Consider the following 15492-nt stretch of genomic DNA (forward strand, 5'->3'; position numbering starts at 1 on the left):
CTCTCTGCGTACCAAAGTCCACGAGTTTTATCCCTCCGTGCGTCGTCAGCAGGATGTTGTTGCCTTTCACGTCCCTGTGGATGGTTTTGTTGATGTGCAGGTGCTGCAGGCCCTGTGAATACAAGAGGTTAACTCTTTTTGTTGTTCTTTTTGTGAAACACCTGTTGGTGTAATTACCCCATTTAGACTATTTTCCAATTTCCCTTCTCCCTCTTGCAAGCTAAAACCAATCCTCACCTTCAGAGCTTCATGCAAAATATAGGCAATAATGGCTTCCTCCATCCTCTCTCCTCTTTTCAGCATGCCTTTGGCCAAATCCGTCACAGAGCCGCCATTGCAGAGCTGAAAGGGACAAAAAGAAAATGTACAGTCGAGAGGACAAAACTCAACATGAGTCAGCATGAATAGCTCGGCTTACACAACATTTCAAACCTACATGCGGAATATTTTACAGAGAAGCAGCGAAGGAAGAAATCAGAAGATTTCACAGAGAGAAAAAGTAATTCTGACAGTATGGAGGCTTATCTTGCAGAGTGAGTTTAGCAGGGGTGAATGTGCACGTTTTAATCTGAGCTTAAATGACTAAACTGTCCTCAAATACACACTGTGAAATAAACTTAAGGCAGAAGTCTATATTAGTGATGAAAAATTGTAGGTAGAGCTCGACGAAGTTAAATTCAATTGGCAAAACAGATAATGGAGCTAATGCAAACAAATAAAAACATCTTACAAAGTAAAAATGATTTGAAAGAGTTTCTTCTGCCTGAATATGTTATTTTCTATTGATTTTTCTTTCAAATGACAGAAATTGCACATGACTTTCTATTTTGTCTGTTTGACATCATTTCAGGAAATTAAATCAGATTTTCTGATCTTTTTCTCTGTACCTGAGCTTCCTTTCAACCAAATACGTTTTTACTCTGAGTAAATTCTTGGAAAGTTACATTTTTCCTTTACTAGAGTAAAAAGATGTTGAGTTAGTGCTACTTTAATCTGAGTAAAATGTTTGGCATTTTCTCAACTGCATTTTTACACAGCGGCAGAATATTCTGGACAACAAATAGGCTTCTTGTGTTTGTCTGTGTTTTCTTTTTCTATACTGCAACACGGTATGGACTCTGCTGTCAATAGATACCTCTCTCTTGGAAAATTACTGAAAATTACCCCGGAGGTTGCCTTGGCAACAATAATAACCCCTAATTTGGGCCTGTCTTCAGGAGATGCCAAAGGTATAAGAGAAATAAAAACACAGAGGATGTCAGTCACCGTGCTGAGAGCTGAAAGTGTTGATTTTAGGCTTCAATGCTTCTTGTACACAAAACTATTCACTAAGTGTGGCTTAAGAAACACTCTGCACGGATAAATCAATCGTCTCTTCTGTTAGTCTGGAAAATATGTCCATTTTAATGCATATTTCTGCACATTTCTGCACATTTAGATGAATTTTATTCCAACAGCGTTACTTTATGTATATTGACTCTAATTACCCATGCATTCATTTTCAGTCACACACGGCACAAACACAAAATGTTTCTTTTTTTTTGTTTGTGTAATTTCTATTGCACATATCTTAGTACACTTGAAATAAGAAAACTATCTTGGAATTTTTTTTTATCACTCTGTAGAAGCTTGTTTTAAGTCAGTAATTTTAAAATATCAATTAAAAATCACTTGGAGATTGTTTCACTTATAACAAGACATTTCATGTTATAAATGAAATAATTTGCCAGTGGAACTTGTACTTTTTTATTGATATTTAAAATTATTAACTTAAAACAAGCTTCTATGTCTTTGTGAAAAGTTAATTGTAAATTGGTTTTGTCTTCAGGCGCACCAAGATATTTGCACAAGAAGCTGTGCAAAAATCCTCAGGGAGACTTTTTTTTGGTTGCAGATTTCTCTTGCTCCATTCAAGTATCTTTGAAAAATGAGACATAAAAGCAAAACTCTATTTTATTGTCTCTTTTAAGTTGCAACTTGTGAGAATTTTAGTCATTTTAATCATTTTAGTCATTTTAATCATAAATGTTTGTGCTTTGCTTTCTTGTTATTGCTCTGTGGTTTGTTTAGGGTTATTTATTTCATTTTATTTAACGTATAGAATTGATGTTAACTCAATTTTCTCTTTTGTAAGAACAAATACAGTGAACTTGGTTGTATTTGTCGTGACATCAACCTATCAGATGTGAGACAAACATAGAAGGATTAGAGTCGTAGGTCCATAATAACCAGAACTATGATGTTCTGGACGTTACAGGTGAAGGTTTTTGGATTCTAACCATGGTTATGGTGATGATTGAAACTCAAGTCAAAGGTCAAAGCAGTTTTGGAAGCCATGAGTTAGATTTTCTCAGTTAATCTTAACCTGTGCTGCTTGCTGTTGATCAGGAAAAACAGCTTCTTCTTTGCATGAATATCTATAATATCAATAACGAGATGCAGAGCATTTCTCTTAATTCTTCGTCTTTAGTTTTAAAATCTGAATGTTTGTCATTAATTTGAAAGGATCGTCTTCCTTTGGTTTTCACTGAGCTTTTAGTGTCAAAGAACATGGTGAATATCAAGTGGAGCAGCAGGTCAGGTGTTTGTTTAGTCATGGAAATGAAGGCTGTCATCAAAGACGAGCGGAGGAAGAGGATGAAACAAATCTAAAGATGAAACAAATTTACTGCTCGTTTGATGTCTGCTTCCCAGTGATGATAAATTCAGAATGTGTGGGGGTTTTCTTTATTTTTTATCTTTAATTTATCATAAATGACTGCGTTTGGAAAGCTGTATGTTTGTACAAGGGCCCCATTGTTCCTGGAGTCTCGTCATTGTCACAGGCATTGCAGGTGAGGTATCCACTTCCTGACAGCGTTTATTATAAAGTCTGAATGGGGGTTAAACTTTTGACCCTCATTGGTAATTAGCGTCCACAGAAGCAGAGAGGAAGAGACGCTAACAGCTGATCTCATGCAGAATCATACCTGCTTCCTGTTTCTTTTTGTTTTGCTCATGTATTATTAACAAAGGATTAATAATAATAGCAGCATCTTCAAGTTTCTTGTATGGTTTCCATCCATACAAACATTCAGTTTGTATCAGGGTTTTATTTTAACTATCATAGATGTGAATAAATAAGCAAATAAATTTGCTCCGCCCCCTTTTTTCTGTTGGTATATGTTCTGATTAGCTCTGTGTTTTCTGAACTGGTTATATTTTAACATATATTTTAGGCAAATTTAACAACAAATATTTATAGTATTGCTGATGTTTCAGGTCATTTTTTTTCCCCAAAGTTCTCAAAATGGTTGAAAAAAGTATTGTATATAATATCGGTAAATATTGGTTATCGTCCTTAGTGGCAACACTATTATCAAATATCGGTATCGGTGCATTCCTAATTTTATGGTGGGTTGAATAGTTATTTTTTCAAAGTAACTGAACCTCTAGGTTGTAGCAAATTTCATTTTTGAGACTGAAAAAAGTTATTTTTTTAAATTTAGTGACACAATAGACAGTGAACAATAGAAAGTACAATAGGCAGACTTGGGGAAGAAATGAAGCGGTCCTTAAAATCTTGCCTTTTTTGACCCTTTTAAATTCATCCTTTGATGCAACAAACGAAAGTAAACCCAAATCAGCGTTTCACTTTCAATCACAGAACAAAAGTCGCTCCCTCTTGCATCTCTTGGAAGTATTTTTAACCTCGTTAAGCTTCAGCACATAAAAGATTGCTCATTTCTGCGCACATCTGCAATCATAAAGGAAGCGCTGCACAGAGTCAAAGCCAAAAGCTCCCAGACCTCAATGAAGCGGCTAACAAAGAAGCGGATGCAGTTCGTATGAATTCAGCTCATAATGAGCGGTCTGCCACTAAAGGCTCCTCTCGGCGCGGCAAGAGGACCAAAATTACAGTTTGAAAAGGAAGAGCAGTAACCATGGTGAGTGACCACCTCTCTTCATGCTTTCCTGTCATTTACCTCCTGAAAGGCAATGTGCAGCTACTTCACAGCACACACACACACACACACACACACACTAATGAATACACAACACAGACACTCAGTGAACCGTCAGCCAGCGACTTCAACCTTCGCATTCGCTGCCAGATTTAAACGTCTCACAAGAGAAATGTGAAGCCAAGGAGTAAATAAAACAGACGGATGGACAGATATGGATGGATGGACGGATGGATGGAACCATTGTAGCAGAAGCTGACATCTAGTCTTCCTTACTTCCACTCTTGGTGGCTCAGCCAATCAGGTACAAGGAAAATGAATGCTGCTCTTTAATTGGCTGCTTTGCAAATAATAATATGTGTGACGTAGCATTGTCGCTTCCAAAGCTTCGTTTTCTTTGAAATATTTTAGATATGCTCTACAAAAATAAATCAAGCTTTGTTTTTTTGTTGGGTTTTTTTTGTTGTTTTTTTTTAAATATATGCCGCCCCCTGGTCCATATTACCCTGGGTGTCAGGCCATATTCCACATATGTAAAACCAGCACTTACTTTAAGCAAACGTCAACGGATTAGGCGACAACTACCCTGCAGAAAATAACAAATATTTCTGGTTTAGGATTAAATTTTTGTCTTTCCAGCAGGTATTTGTTTTTAGAGTAAAGTAACTTGAAGGACCTCTACAAAAGTCTGGAGGAAGAACGGCGATAAAAAGGCAACGAAACTCAAGATGGAAAGGTGAAAACCATCTGCTGGGCTTGCATATCGCCACTGTTGTCAGAGCAGAACCCTGTGGGATAGGATTACAAAAATATGGAAACTCTGCATCACAACCACTACAGTCCAAAGAGCACTGTGGTTTACTTCTTTCTCACAGATCTGAGAAAAATATTACTCTGCAGAAATTGATGCTGATATTAAAGTTTTTTGGATAAGGGCGCCACAGACAAAGCAACGAGTTTTTAAAAATCTGCATGAAGATCACAAGATAGAACTCAGTTCCGACCTATTTTAAATTTTCAGAAACCGCCTGATTTTTATCCAAGCCCAAACCCTGGGCCCTCAGCATCACAGATCCTCCACTGTATTTAACACAAAACTAAGTTAAAGAGTCTCGTCTTGCCTCCCAGTCAACCAGATATCGCGTAAGGAGCCTCCAGTGGTCCAGTGTGCATTCACATTTTCCCGAATGAACGGGATTTTCACTATAAGTTGCATTCACACCAGTTCTCTTTAGTCCACTTTAATCAAACTCCAGCTCATTTGTGTAGGTGTGTAATCAAACTCTGAAGCTGACCAAAGAGTGAGCTCTGGTCCGCATACTAACCTCGGTCTCGGTTTGATTTAAGTGAATTTTGGTGCAGTTCAAATGCTTATGCGAACAATAAGTCAACCACAAACCAGTATAAAAGAAGGAAGTGGACTACAACGCAGGGCATTGTGGGTAAATACAACCAAAACAAATCATAGGGAGTCAAAAGATAAATCCTATAATAGCTAAAATCTGACTCCCCTCCAATTTTTTTCTTTTGGTCCCAAATTATACAGAATCCACCAGACCTATAATGTGAGACCCAGGGAGAATCAAATACTTTTTGTTTAAAAACTATTTAGCTTCATTGGAATCAAATCCATGTCCTGAATGCAGAACCTAAAACACAAGAGCAAACACTAATATCTGACATTTTACCAAATCTCACAATCACGTTTCCTCATCTGAGTTCGACCTCAGTCCATTACACGTTTGGCTAGAACCTGACATTTAAGACACACAAGGAGGCAGAGGGTTTTTACTAGTCTGCTCTCTGACCAAAACAATCCTGTGGCATCCCACCAACCCTGAACAACAGCAGATGCAGGAGCATAAAGCCAATTGGACGTTTCAGCCTGAGATGTTGTAAGGTAATCTGCAGAGACATCCCTGGTGAATAGAAATCCCTGCTCTGCTGCTCACAGCAAACCTCCTCCCTCATGACGTGAGCTGGCATGGGACCAGATCCCCCAGGTAGGCTGTAAGTAAACTCCTGGGATGCTAATGGTGGCTAAATCTCTTACATAATCCCCGTTCATTATGAGGCACCAATGGATAGCAAGACGTACAATACAGGTCTGGTGAAAAGTTGATTCAGCAATTAAATTTTTGGTTTCTGAAAATGTAAGTTTTGGAAAATCTGAATTTTTTTCCACCATTGCCCTTCGTGGGTTTTCATATTTCAGAAGTGACGTCAGCGCTCCAAGAGCCGCCATCTTGTTTCCTCTGCGTGTTTTACCGCTGTTGGACTTTGAGCTCTATGATGCAGAATTAGCACCAGGACTCCATCTAGGGTTTTTTTTTAACTACAAGAAAAAAGTTGTAATATTAGGATGATAAAGTAGCACAAAAAGTAGCAAAAAAATAGAATGAGGAATGTTGAGCATCTTGTGAAGATGAGTAAATCCTTCATCTTTTATTATCGAAGCATCAAAGTATTTTCAATATCATAAATTTGAGCAAATTGAGAAAAATGAAGAACCACCCTACCAGGGTTAAGCTCTGTTCTCTTTAAAACAACTTTTTTCTTGTAATTTTAAGAAGTTTTTCTAGTAAAATTGCATCTTTATTCTGCTAATATTATGACTATATTCTCAAATTAAGCAAAGATTCTTGCAGCCTGGTCCTAATACTCCATTGTACAACTCACAGAACGGATGACTGAATAAAAGCCACTTTTTGAAAATGTTTTCTGTCATTGGTAATGTCTGTTTTAGAAAAGAAAGAAAGCAAAACTTGCATCTGGTATGATAAAAATAAGAGGTTTTAATTTTAAGTCTCAACGCCCAGACCTGATATCATCTCCGTCGTCCCACCTTATCAAAACATTTTGTGGTCCTTACCTCCAGCACAAGCCACAACTGATCGCCACATTTCAGATCCTTCTTGTAAAACATCCCATAAAACTTGACGACGTTTGGGTGGTCGGACAGAGCTTTGAGGATGTTGTATTCTGCCTCAATCTCCTCATCTATATCCTGCAAAGCAGAGACATTTTTACAACACATCTCAAGTCTTTAAAATCATCACAAAACAAACAACTATCAACTTTTTGATGCAAGTTTTTAAAGCTGTCATCAGGAAGGTGTATTTATCCCTTATTTTGGGGAAGGATAATGGCTAAAAAATCTAAATGCGCCGGTATTTCTCTCAACTTTTATGAATATCTAATGTTTAGTTTTAACACCAAATCTAGATTACCTATATGTGAGTTATCAGTATCAGTCCTATACAGAAAAACAACGCTGAACTGACTTAAAACATTAATTTTTTTAAAATACAAACATAATTTTATTGAATTACAAATTGAATTGATAACGCTGCACAAGTGGGGCACAATTAAATAAACCAATAGCTAAATAGGTTTGATCAAACATGTTAATATTTTGTTTAATTTGTTTAGTCACAGTAATTAGGAGTAGGACAGCCCATGTAAAGTCCATGTTATAAGTGAAATAATATGCCAGTACTATACTTTTTCCATCAATAAAAAGTAATTATTTACTAAAAACAAGCTCCTATATGCTAAAAAGTTGTTTGTAAGTTAGTTTTGTCTTATTTCAAGTGTACTAAGATATTTTCACTAGAAACTAGACAAAAAATACTTGGTAGAAAATAATGTTTTTACTCCCTTTAGTCTTCCAGCACATATTATAGCTGAATCTGGGTGCAATTTGGCGATGTGGGTGCAATTTGGAGGTGTGTGTGCTTCTCTGTATTCCAGTTTTTAAGAATACAATGTTGTTTTTTGTAAGATTGAAAAGCTAAATCTACTCCTCCAGCAAAAAAAGAGCTATTTGATGTAGGAGACAAAGGTACTGCAGTAAACTTCCAAGGTACTACCAAACTTATGACTCACATGAATGGGATCCAATATCTTCACAGCTGCTTTGCTTCCATCTTTTTTGTTCAGAACCTTGTAGACTTTCCCGTATGTTCCTTTCCCGATTGTCTCAATGATTTCCCAGGTGTCGGTGGGATCCGGAAAGTTGTCGAAGACAATCGATTTTCCTGATTGTGGAAACATTTTCAGGAGAGATCTCCTGCACAACGACACAAAGCAAAACAAAACAGATAAAGTGCTTCTCTGGCAGAAGATGTCAAACTCCACACAGTTTCTGACATGTCTTTGCTCCAAAACAGCTGATTCAACTCCTTTTATCTTAAACTTCTGCAGAGGTTCTGCTCATAAATCAACATTTGATTCAGAAAACATGAAGAAAAAAAACATGGAGGACACTGACTTTGGTTACCTCTGCTCTAACCACTGCCACTGAACCTCTTGAAACAGGAAGAACTGTCAGTTGTTAAAATCTTTGCTTCCAAAGATCCTCTAGCTTTTCAAAATGGTTGTCAGATTTTCTTGTTTTATACCAATTTCAGTAGTTAATCAATTTGTTTTGTTTGTTTATTTGTGTCCACTAAGCCACTTACCTGCGACCTATGACATATGAAGGCTCTTAAACCCAATGAATAAACCAGTGTCAATACATTATATATAATGGATTTTTTAGACATTTTGGTGCCAGCAAATTTTATATCAACTCAGTTCAATTGATTCCTAAAGAGCCTTTAACTAAAAACTGGAGGAATACACTGCCTTAAAAGGTGAAACACATTTTGAGAGCATTTGGAAATATTGAAAGAACGACTTTTAAATATAACAAGAGAATCTGGATGACGAAAAGCAATGTTTAATGAAATAGGAAATGGTTTAAAACCTTTGCACTGTATTGTGGATAAGTATGGGGTTATTTCAGGAGACATCCAACTTTCTGGTTGTTATATAAGCAAGTCAAACACTCGGTTTTAATTATATGCTTGACATGTGAGATGCATATTTAGATCCAGAGAGCAATCAATTAATGCAAACGTTTATTTTAAAAATTGAACTGGAAAATCTTCAAGACAAGAATAAAAATGAGAAATCTACTCATTTAAATGACAAACTCGAGAAAAGACCAACAAACCAACAAACAAAATAAAAACATTGCTTCGACCTTTACAACACTTTCAAATAAAGAGATTTCTCTCAAGGATATTCATTTTTGTTTTGCTCTTAGATTCCCATCTATCAATCGACTATTTAGGATCAAATGAAATATCTGAAAAGGTGACTCTCACTTACTTACATTATTCTCCCAATATGAAACAAGACATTTTAAAAAATTAATCCATTTCTGAGCGAAAGGTTAGCAATGTTGGGCTGGGCCGGCGCGGCCGTGAATGAAAACCTCAGAGGAGGAGCTAACGCAGGAGCTAATCTCACCAGCAATTCCCCTGCTTGGGGGCTGCCATTGGAAACCTTCTGTAAGTAGTAGGAGTTGCAGCAGGATTAGCAGGAATTAGCCTGTATTGCAGCATTGAGCCTTTCCCCATATAGACACCCATTCAGACGCCTGCAGCATGCACTGGTGCAAAAGGCCAACTGGATGTTCAGATGTCTCCTTAAAGGAGCAAAACTCACATTTTGGATATGTTCAAAGTTGGGTTCTACTGCTTCTGAATACGTTTGGCTACAACTTATCAATTTTTGTTGTTTAAAAAGTAACATTCTGCTGTTACCCAGCAATCCAAGTGGAGCTCAAGAATGTTTTCAAATCCAAAATACTTTATTGATCCCAAAGGGAATGTAAATATTGCTGTAACTCATATTAACTCAAGATTCTTCAGAGTTATCATACATGGTGGTGAAGGCAGGAAAGATTTTCTCCAGCAGTTTGTGTTACAGCGGCTTTGGAGAAGCCTCTCACTGTTTTACAGGTTGGCAATACAGAGGTAGAATTTTATTACAATATTTTGTGTTGCTATTATGATCACATAGATGAGTAAAAAACTATTTTTTTATTTATGTTTTAGTTAACTGTGACTGGAACAGCATTTATAGCGCCGCAAACAGAAATATTGGTCTTGGAAAAGCACTTCCTTGTGAAATAAACTCCCGGATAGTAAAAAAAAAAAAAACATTCCTGATCATTTTCTAGCCATTTTTATCTGCGAGTGAGTTGGGGGGCGTGGCCAGCAGCACCTTATTTGGATTTAAAGTGACAGAAGCCCCAAAACGCTTCATTCTAAAAGGAGTTCAAAATAAAATCAAATCTCATTAAGTATAATTTTCTTCAGAAACAAATAAAAATGCAATGAACATGTTTTTCAGGCTAGCATACATTTATGCTAACCTGCTCAATGAAGCATAAAAGGTCACCTTTAAGCTAATTATGATCACGATGATTCAAATACAGATATATCTGTGGATGTAGGAAGATAAAACTAACCGATTATCGATCAGAAATGCCGCCAGCCTTTATCTGCACAGAGCAATTAGACTCCTGTATGTGAATCCCTGTGCAGGTATTGTGCAGCACTGAGCAATCTGCGGACGTCTTTCATAATGCATCGCTGCCTCTGCATGTGTCAACACGCTTTGACACATGAGACAGGAAGACGAAACCCAAAGACTCACAGTGGACACCTCCAACCAGAGCACAAGCAGGATGCGAGGAAATAATCCCTCAGAGAAGACAGTGTGTGTGTGTGTGTGTGTGTGTGTGTGTGTGTGTGTGTGTGTGTGTGTGTGGGTGTGTGTGTGTGTGTGTGTGTGTGTGTGTGTGTGTGGGTGTGTGTGTGTGTGTGTGTAGGGTTATCTAACCCTGCATCCCCTGCAGCACTGGCTGGTTGTCGCTTTTCATTAACTGTGTTGGGACGTGGCATTAACCACAGCCTGTGTACAAGTGCACATATAATGAGCTACACATGTAAGGCTCAGCTTGTGTCTCTCGTATAAATAGACATGATTGGGCTTTTTGAAACAACAATAAAAGATTTTAAAATGTATGAAATACGTATGAAATATGGACTGTGCCACTGCTGCTGTAGCAACAGCTCCTGGGTCAGTGGTTGTGTTTTAAACTCTCATTGTGTTTTTGGACAGAGCCATTGATGGTTTATTGCCGTCATTAACTGATTTACTCTTTAAGCCTGGACTTGAAAGATTTCAAATAAGGAATGCTAAATTGTGTGAGCAAATAAATGTAAGTTCTTCATTTTTCTTTTTATAGAAAATAGTCCCATTGGTGGAGCTGTTGTTGCCATGAATTGTTTGCGCTTTTTGTTTTTCTTTTTGTGATAATCAGTGTCTGGCCACATATTTCTACAGATACTTTAATCAAGCATTACTTTGTTTGTCTAGAAAGTCTGGTTTGATTAGGGAGCACCAATAAGAACTCACCATTTTTTCCTGGGCTTGATTAATTGTCAACTAATTTAGCAATCAATTAATTGTTAACTACGCACATAAAAAGAAAAATGGACATATCGGAGCATCAATTAAACCAAAACTATACAAAACTAATCAAATTGTGGACCAAAACATCAAACTCTGATTCGTTTACAAATCTCAGTCTGAGTTTAGTTGATGTGAACTCTGGTGCAGTTTGAATGCACATGTGAACGCCAAGCAAACCAGAGGTGACTCCAAAAGAAGGAAGCAAACTATAAAACACGCTACATTAGTGCTAACGGGAGAAACAGCTTGTGGTCTTTTACCAAAGACAAAATAGAAATCCTTCAAACACTAAAACCTGACTCTCATTTTTGGTCACATATTGCGAAGAAGGAAGTTGCGCTGAGTGTCTTCTTCAGAGGTTTTTGTGTCGTTTCCTTCAGTTGTTCTTGATGCAGCGCCACCGCAGGCGAGGAGGGAAACAGGTTTTTCAATCAGTTTGGATTGTTTCACACAGCGCAGTGTGAAAGCAAAATGCACCAACTCAAAATGTTGCAATTTTAATCCCCAATTAAACCGAGTCTACTGGACTATGTTGCTGTATTTAGCTACGTCTCCTTCTCCAGAAAGAGCTATCACACTGTACAAACAGATTACCCAGCACAGTTTTTTAAATGGATAAACAATGCATTGTGTTTTCATTAATATAAAACAATTGCACCTGTGTTTAGCTTTGGAGGAAGCCACAAGTTATCTGTGATTGTTTGATTTCTTTCTATTTCTTGCTTATAGAAGACACTGAGAGCCGAATGCTTCAATATTTAGCTGGTTCTCTTCTGCTGGTTCACTTCCAGACGAATGTTAGAGCTAACCAGACTCATGTTGATATTTCCTAAGCCGCTTTAAAACACAATGTTTATATTATTATAACGTAATTTTCAGATCACTTGGCATAAGAAACATCTGCAAGCAAAATTAACTTCTCTAACTCATTTTAGTCAAAAAATGTTCAATTTATTACATATTGACTAATAAAGTCAGACCAAAGTGATGTTAAATGCAATATTTTAGAACAAAAGATTAGCAGTTATTTCACTCTGAACAATGATCAAATTTATATTACTACTATTACTTGATATAAGTATTAAGACCAAGATTAATTTACTGACCTTTGATGGTTGGAGTTGAGAAAAATAATATTAATAAAGCAAAGAAAAGTCACCAAGACAGTTGGAAACAAACACTGTAAGCATGCAGTTCAGCTGAGCCACTCCCAGAATTTGCAAATAAGGAAATCAAATGAAGGAGGAAGAAAGAAAGGAAAACGTGCAGCTTGCCAAAAAAATACAGATATGTAAGTTAAAAAAGATCAGCATACTTACAGTTTTTTAAGTGATTCAACATGCTAGCAACGCATGTGTCCCAGCTCCTTCTTTATATATTAGAGATCAAAACTCAGGTGAGCATTTTAGAGTTATTAGACTCCAGTAATTAGTCTAAGTAATTGGTGGATTGTGATAGGGTCATAAATTAGCCCGGTGGAAGAAAAGCTAACAGGAGCAGCAGCCGGGAGCGAGTCAGGTGGAACAGGCCATGACTGCTCAGACACGGATCGGTGTCCCGTTACACCGGGGGCCGGAGGCGGCGGGAGGCCGGGCCGGGTCTGAGAGTCCGGCCAACAGGGCTGCTGCTTAACCCCAATAACACAAAGGATACTGCAGGAGGGGCCACCGTTTCTGGGTTTGGATGGAAATGAGTTGAGAATAGAAAATAAAAATGAAAAAATGTGTTTACAGAATGACAAAATATAACGGTAATATAAGATAATGAAAATAAAATCCTCAGAAATTTAGAGAAATTGGAATATTTTACCGGATGGATGGATGGATAATGAAAAGTCCAACGCCACATTGTAATCAAACCACTTTAAAACACTGAAATGTCGGCGACCCAAGACTTTTGCTCAGTCTGTAAATCGGAACCTTTGTAATAAAGCAATGTATGACAGAATATAACAGCATAGTAATTATGATAAACTGCCTCTACCAGTGGTTTGCCTGAAATTACCCTTGAAATAAAGTGATTTTTCCCTCCAGTTGTCTTATTTGTTTACATTAATGACAACCTTAATCTGACAAAACTTTGCTCAATTATCGCTCTCCCTGTGTGAGCAGACAAAGCGATTCATGCAACTCTGATTCACTTTCTGCAAATTATTGATTCTGCTCAAACTGTCAGAAACAAATGGCTGTGCCAGTGAAGCTGATAATTCATCATTCAGACTAACAGATGGCACCGTGATTATTTTCCCCAAAAGATTCTGATGCATGTTTGTTATCAGGCAGTTTTATCAATACGTTCTCTTTAAAAACTTGCAGGCTGTGATTTTTATATGTAAACAATGTTTTTTATATGTTTACATGAAACAGATAATCTGTGAAAAAATCTATTTCATCTGCCTTCTTCCAGTACTTTTTAGAAGCAACCAATCAGAGCCAGGAGGCGGGTCTCAGCGCTGTCAATCACCTTTCCCTCTGTTACGATGCAGCTAGCACACCTTGTTGTGAATGCTAATGCTAGTTAGCATGGCCACCAATTACGGCAAATTGACAGTTTTCCAGTAATGGTGAGTTGTTTCTCTATGATTAGCATTAGCAAATACACACTGCTGATTGACAGCGCTAAGATCCGCCTCCTGGCTCTGATTGGTTCAGTTCTGCGGACAGCAATAGTAGCTCAGGGACTGATTATCTGTCTCATAACAAACTCTGACTATGGTGACATTTTTAACAATTATGCAGAAAACTGGAGATTTTATAATAATAATAAGGACATAGTTATCAGCTCCAGCACCTAAAATGGAAAGGAGCCATGAAAATAAGACAAGAAGAAGACTTCAGACACAGACGAAGAAGCCAGACAACAGTGGAGTCAGAGTGCTGCTCCCAAACCTCACAGAGGATAAACACTGGACAGCGCCTCATCAATAACTTCGCTTCAGTTAACCTCTGTTTCTACTGTAATACATTCGGAGAGCAAAGATGTCTTTGTCCATTAACACCAGTTTGCGATCGCTTCTCCTGTATTCATACCCCCACCCATTCCTGCCGTCTGTGTGGGAGGGGCCCGGCGGATCTGCCATGACTCCTCCAGGCTCCGACGACTGCAGAGCTCCAACCTCATTTCCTGCTCTGCTGCTTCACAAATGGCTCATGAACGCTGGACTCAGACCAGGGATGGAGACGCACCGACGGCTATGCTAGCTGCACGATTAGAGCAGACAAAGGTCCAGACTGCTGTACAGAGCCTCCCTGCCCCCACCTCATTATTTAACCTGTTTATATTACACGGTTGTCAAATGTTGATGCTTTGACAGAGCTTCATCGGTTCTGATGATGTCACACAGGGCCATATCTGACCTTCATATGAGGCTCATGAAGAGGGATTTGGTAATTAATGGCGTGTATAGCTACTATATTCCAATAATAATGCATTACTTTTCATTTATGAGTAGAAATTGATAGTAAAATATCCAAATTTTTGTTGCCATTCAATATTAATCCATAAATATAAAAATGATCAATAAATCATTCTGAAACTGTACTGATCTTAAATTAAATGTGACATTAAAGAGTCTTTAGCCGCAGATCAAAACTAAAGGAATCCCATATTGTTGCATTCTAGGCAATAAAATGTTTATTTTCTTACCTTAAAAAAGAAATAAATTGTTTATTTGCATTTTAATGCATCACTAATATTCCCAAATAAAAAATCTGTATAATGTGATATAATTTGCAGCTCTTGTATCCTGATGTATCTTTTCTCTATGAGAAAAAAACGCATAAAGTGCCAAACCTGGTCTTCTCTAGTTATAATCTCTTACCACAAATCGTTACGTGAAATATCAGGGAACTCAGCATGGCGTATGACACATTACTTAAACAGTTAATAAGCTTAATTTCCTGACAGGTAACCTACATACTGCTGTAGAAAAAACAGCATTTTGCTCTGACTGACGCCTCAGCACAACGTTTCACAGGATGGGGACACGATTCAGTAATCCTCCTGCAGAGCTTAAGCTGAGACTAGTTTCCCTTTAACAGTTACAAGGTCAAACCTGATGGCACGTTTGACCAAAGTTAAATATCTTTGCACATAATTACATAACTGCCTTGATAGAATAACCTAGAAACATGAATAGTGGCTCAAATGCTCATAAAGCACTAAAAGCTGTGATATTTTATTGGAGTTTTATAGAAACAGCGTCTTACCTGAGATGAAAGGCGCCGCTCTCAGA

The 15492-nt window shown here is 37.6% G+C and overlaps 1 protein-coding gene across 7 annotated transcripts in view; it reads right to left on the reverse strand.

The window, feature by feature from the left end:
• Positions 1–12606, reverse strand: part of myo3a (myosin IIIA) — a 50245-nt gene extending 37639 nt beyond the window's left edge. For 4 of the 7 annotated variants that reach the window (XM_055020942.1, XM_055020940.1, XM_055020941.1 and 1 more), the window contains exons 1-5: positions 9243–9482; positions 7833–8016; positions 6817–6951; positions 238–342; positions 13–112 (exon numbers count right to left, since the gene is read on the reverse strand). In XM_055020942.1, the coding sequence (XP_054876917.1) occupies positions 13–112; positions 238–342; positions 6817–6951; positions 7833–8016; positions 9243–9364 (646 nt within the window). In that variant the 5' untranslated portion in view covers positions 9365–9482. The other 3 variants (XM_055020946.1, XM_055020944.1, XM_055020943.1) reach the window with 3 other exon arrangements.
• Between the last annotated feature and the right edge of the window lie 2886 nt (positions 12607–15492).

Source organism: Poeciliopsis prolifica, unplaced genomic scaffold, assembly GCF_027474105.1.
Source record: "Poeciliopsis prolifica strain line A6 unplaced genomic scaffold, Auburn_PproV2 SCAFFOLD072, whole genome shotgun sequence".
In the NCBI taxonomy this organism is placed as follows: domain Eukaryota; kingdom Metazoa; phylum Chordata; class Actinopteri; order Cyprinodontiformes; family Poeciliidae; genus Poeciliopsis; species Poeciliopsis prolifica.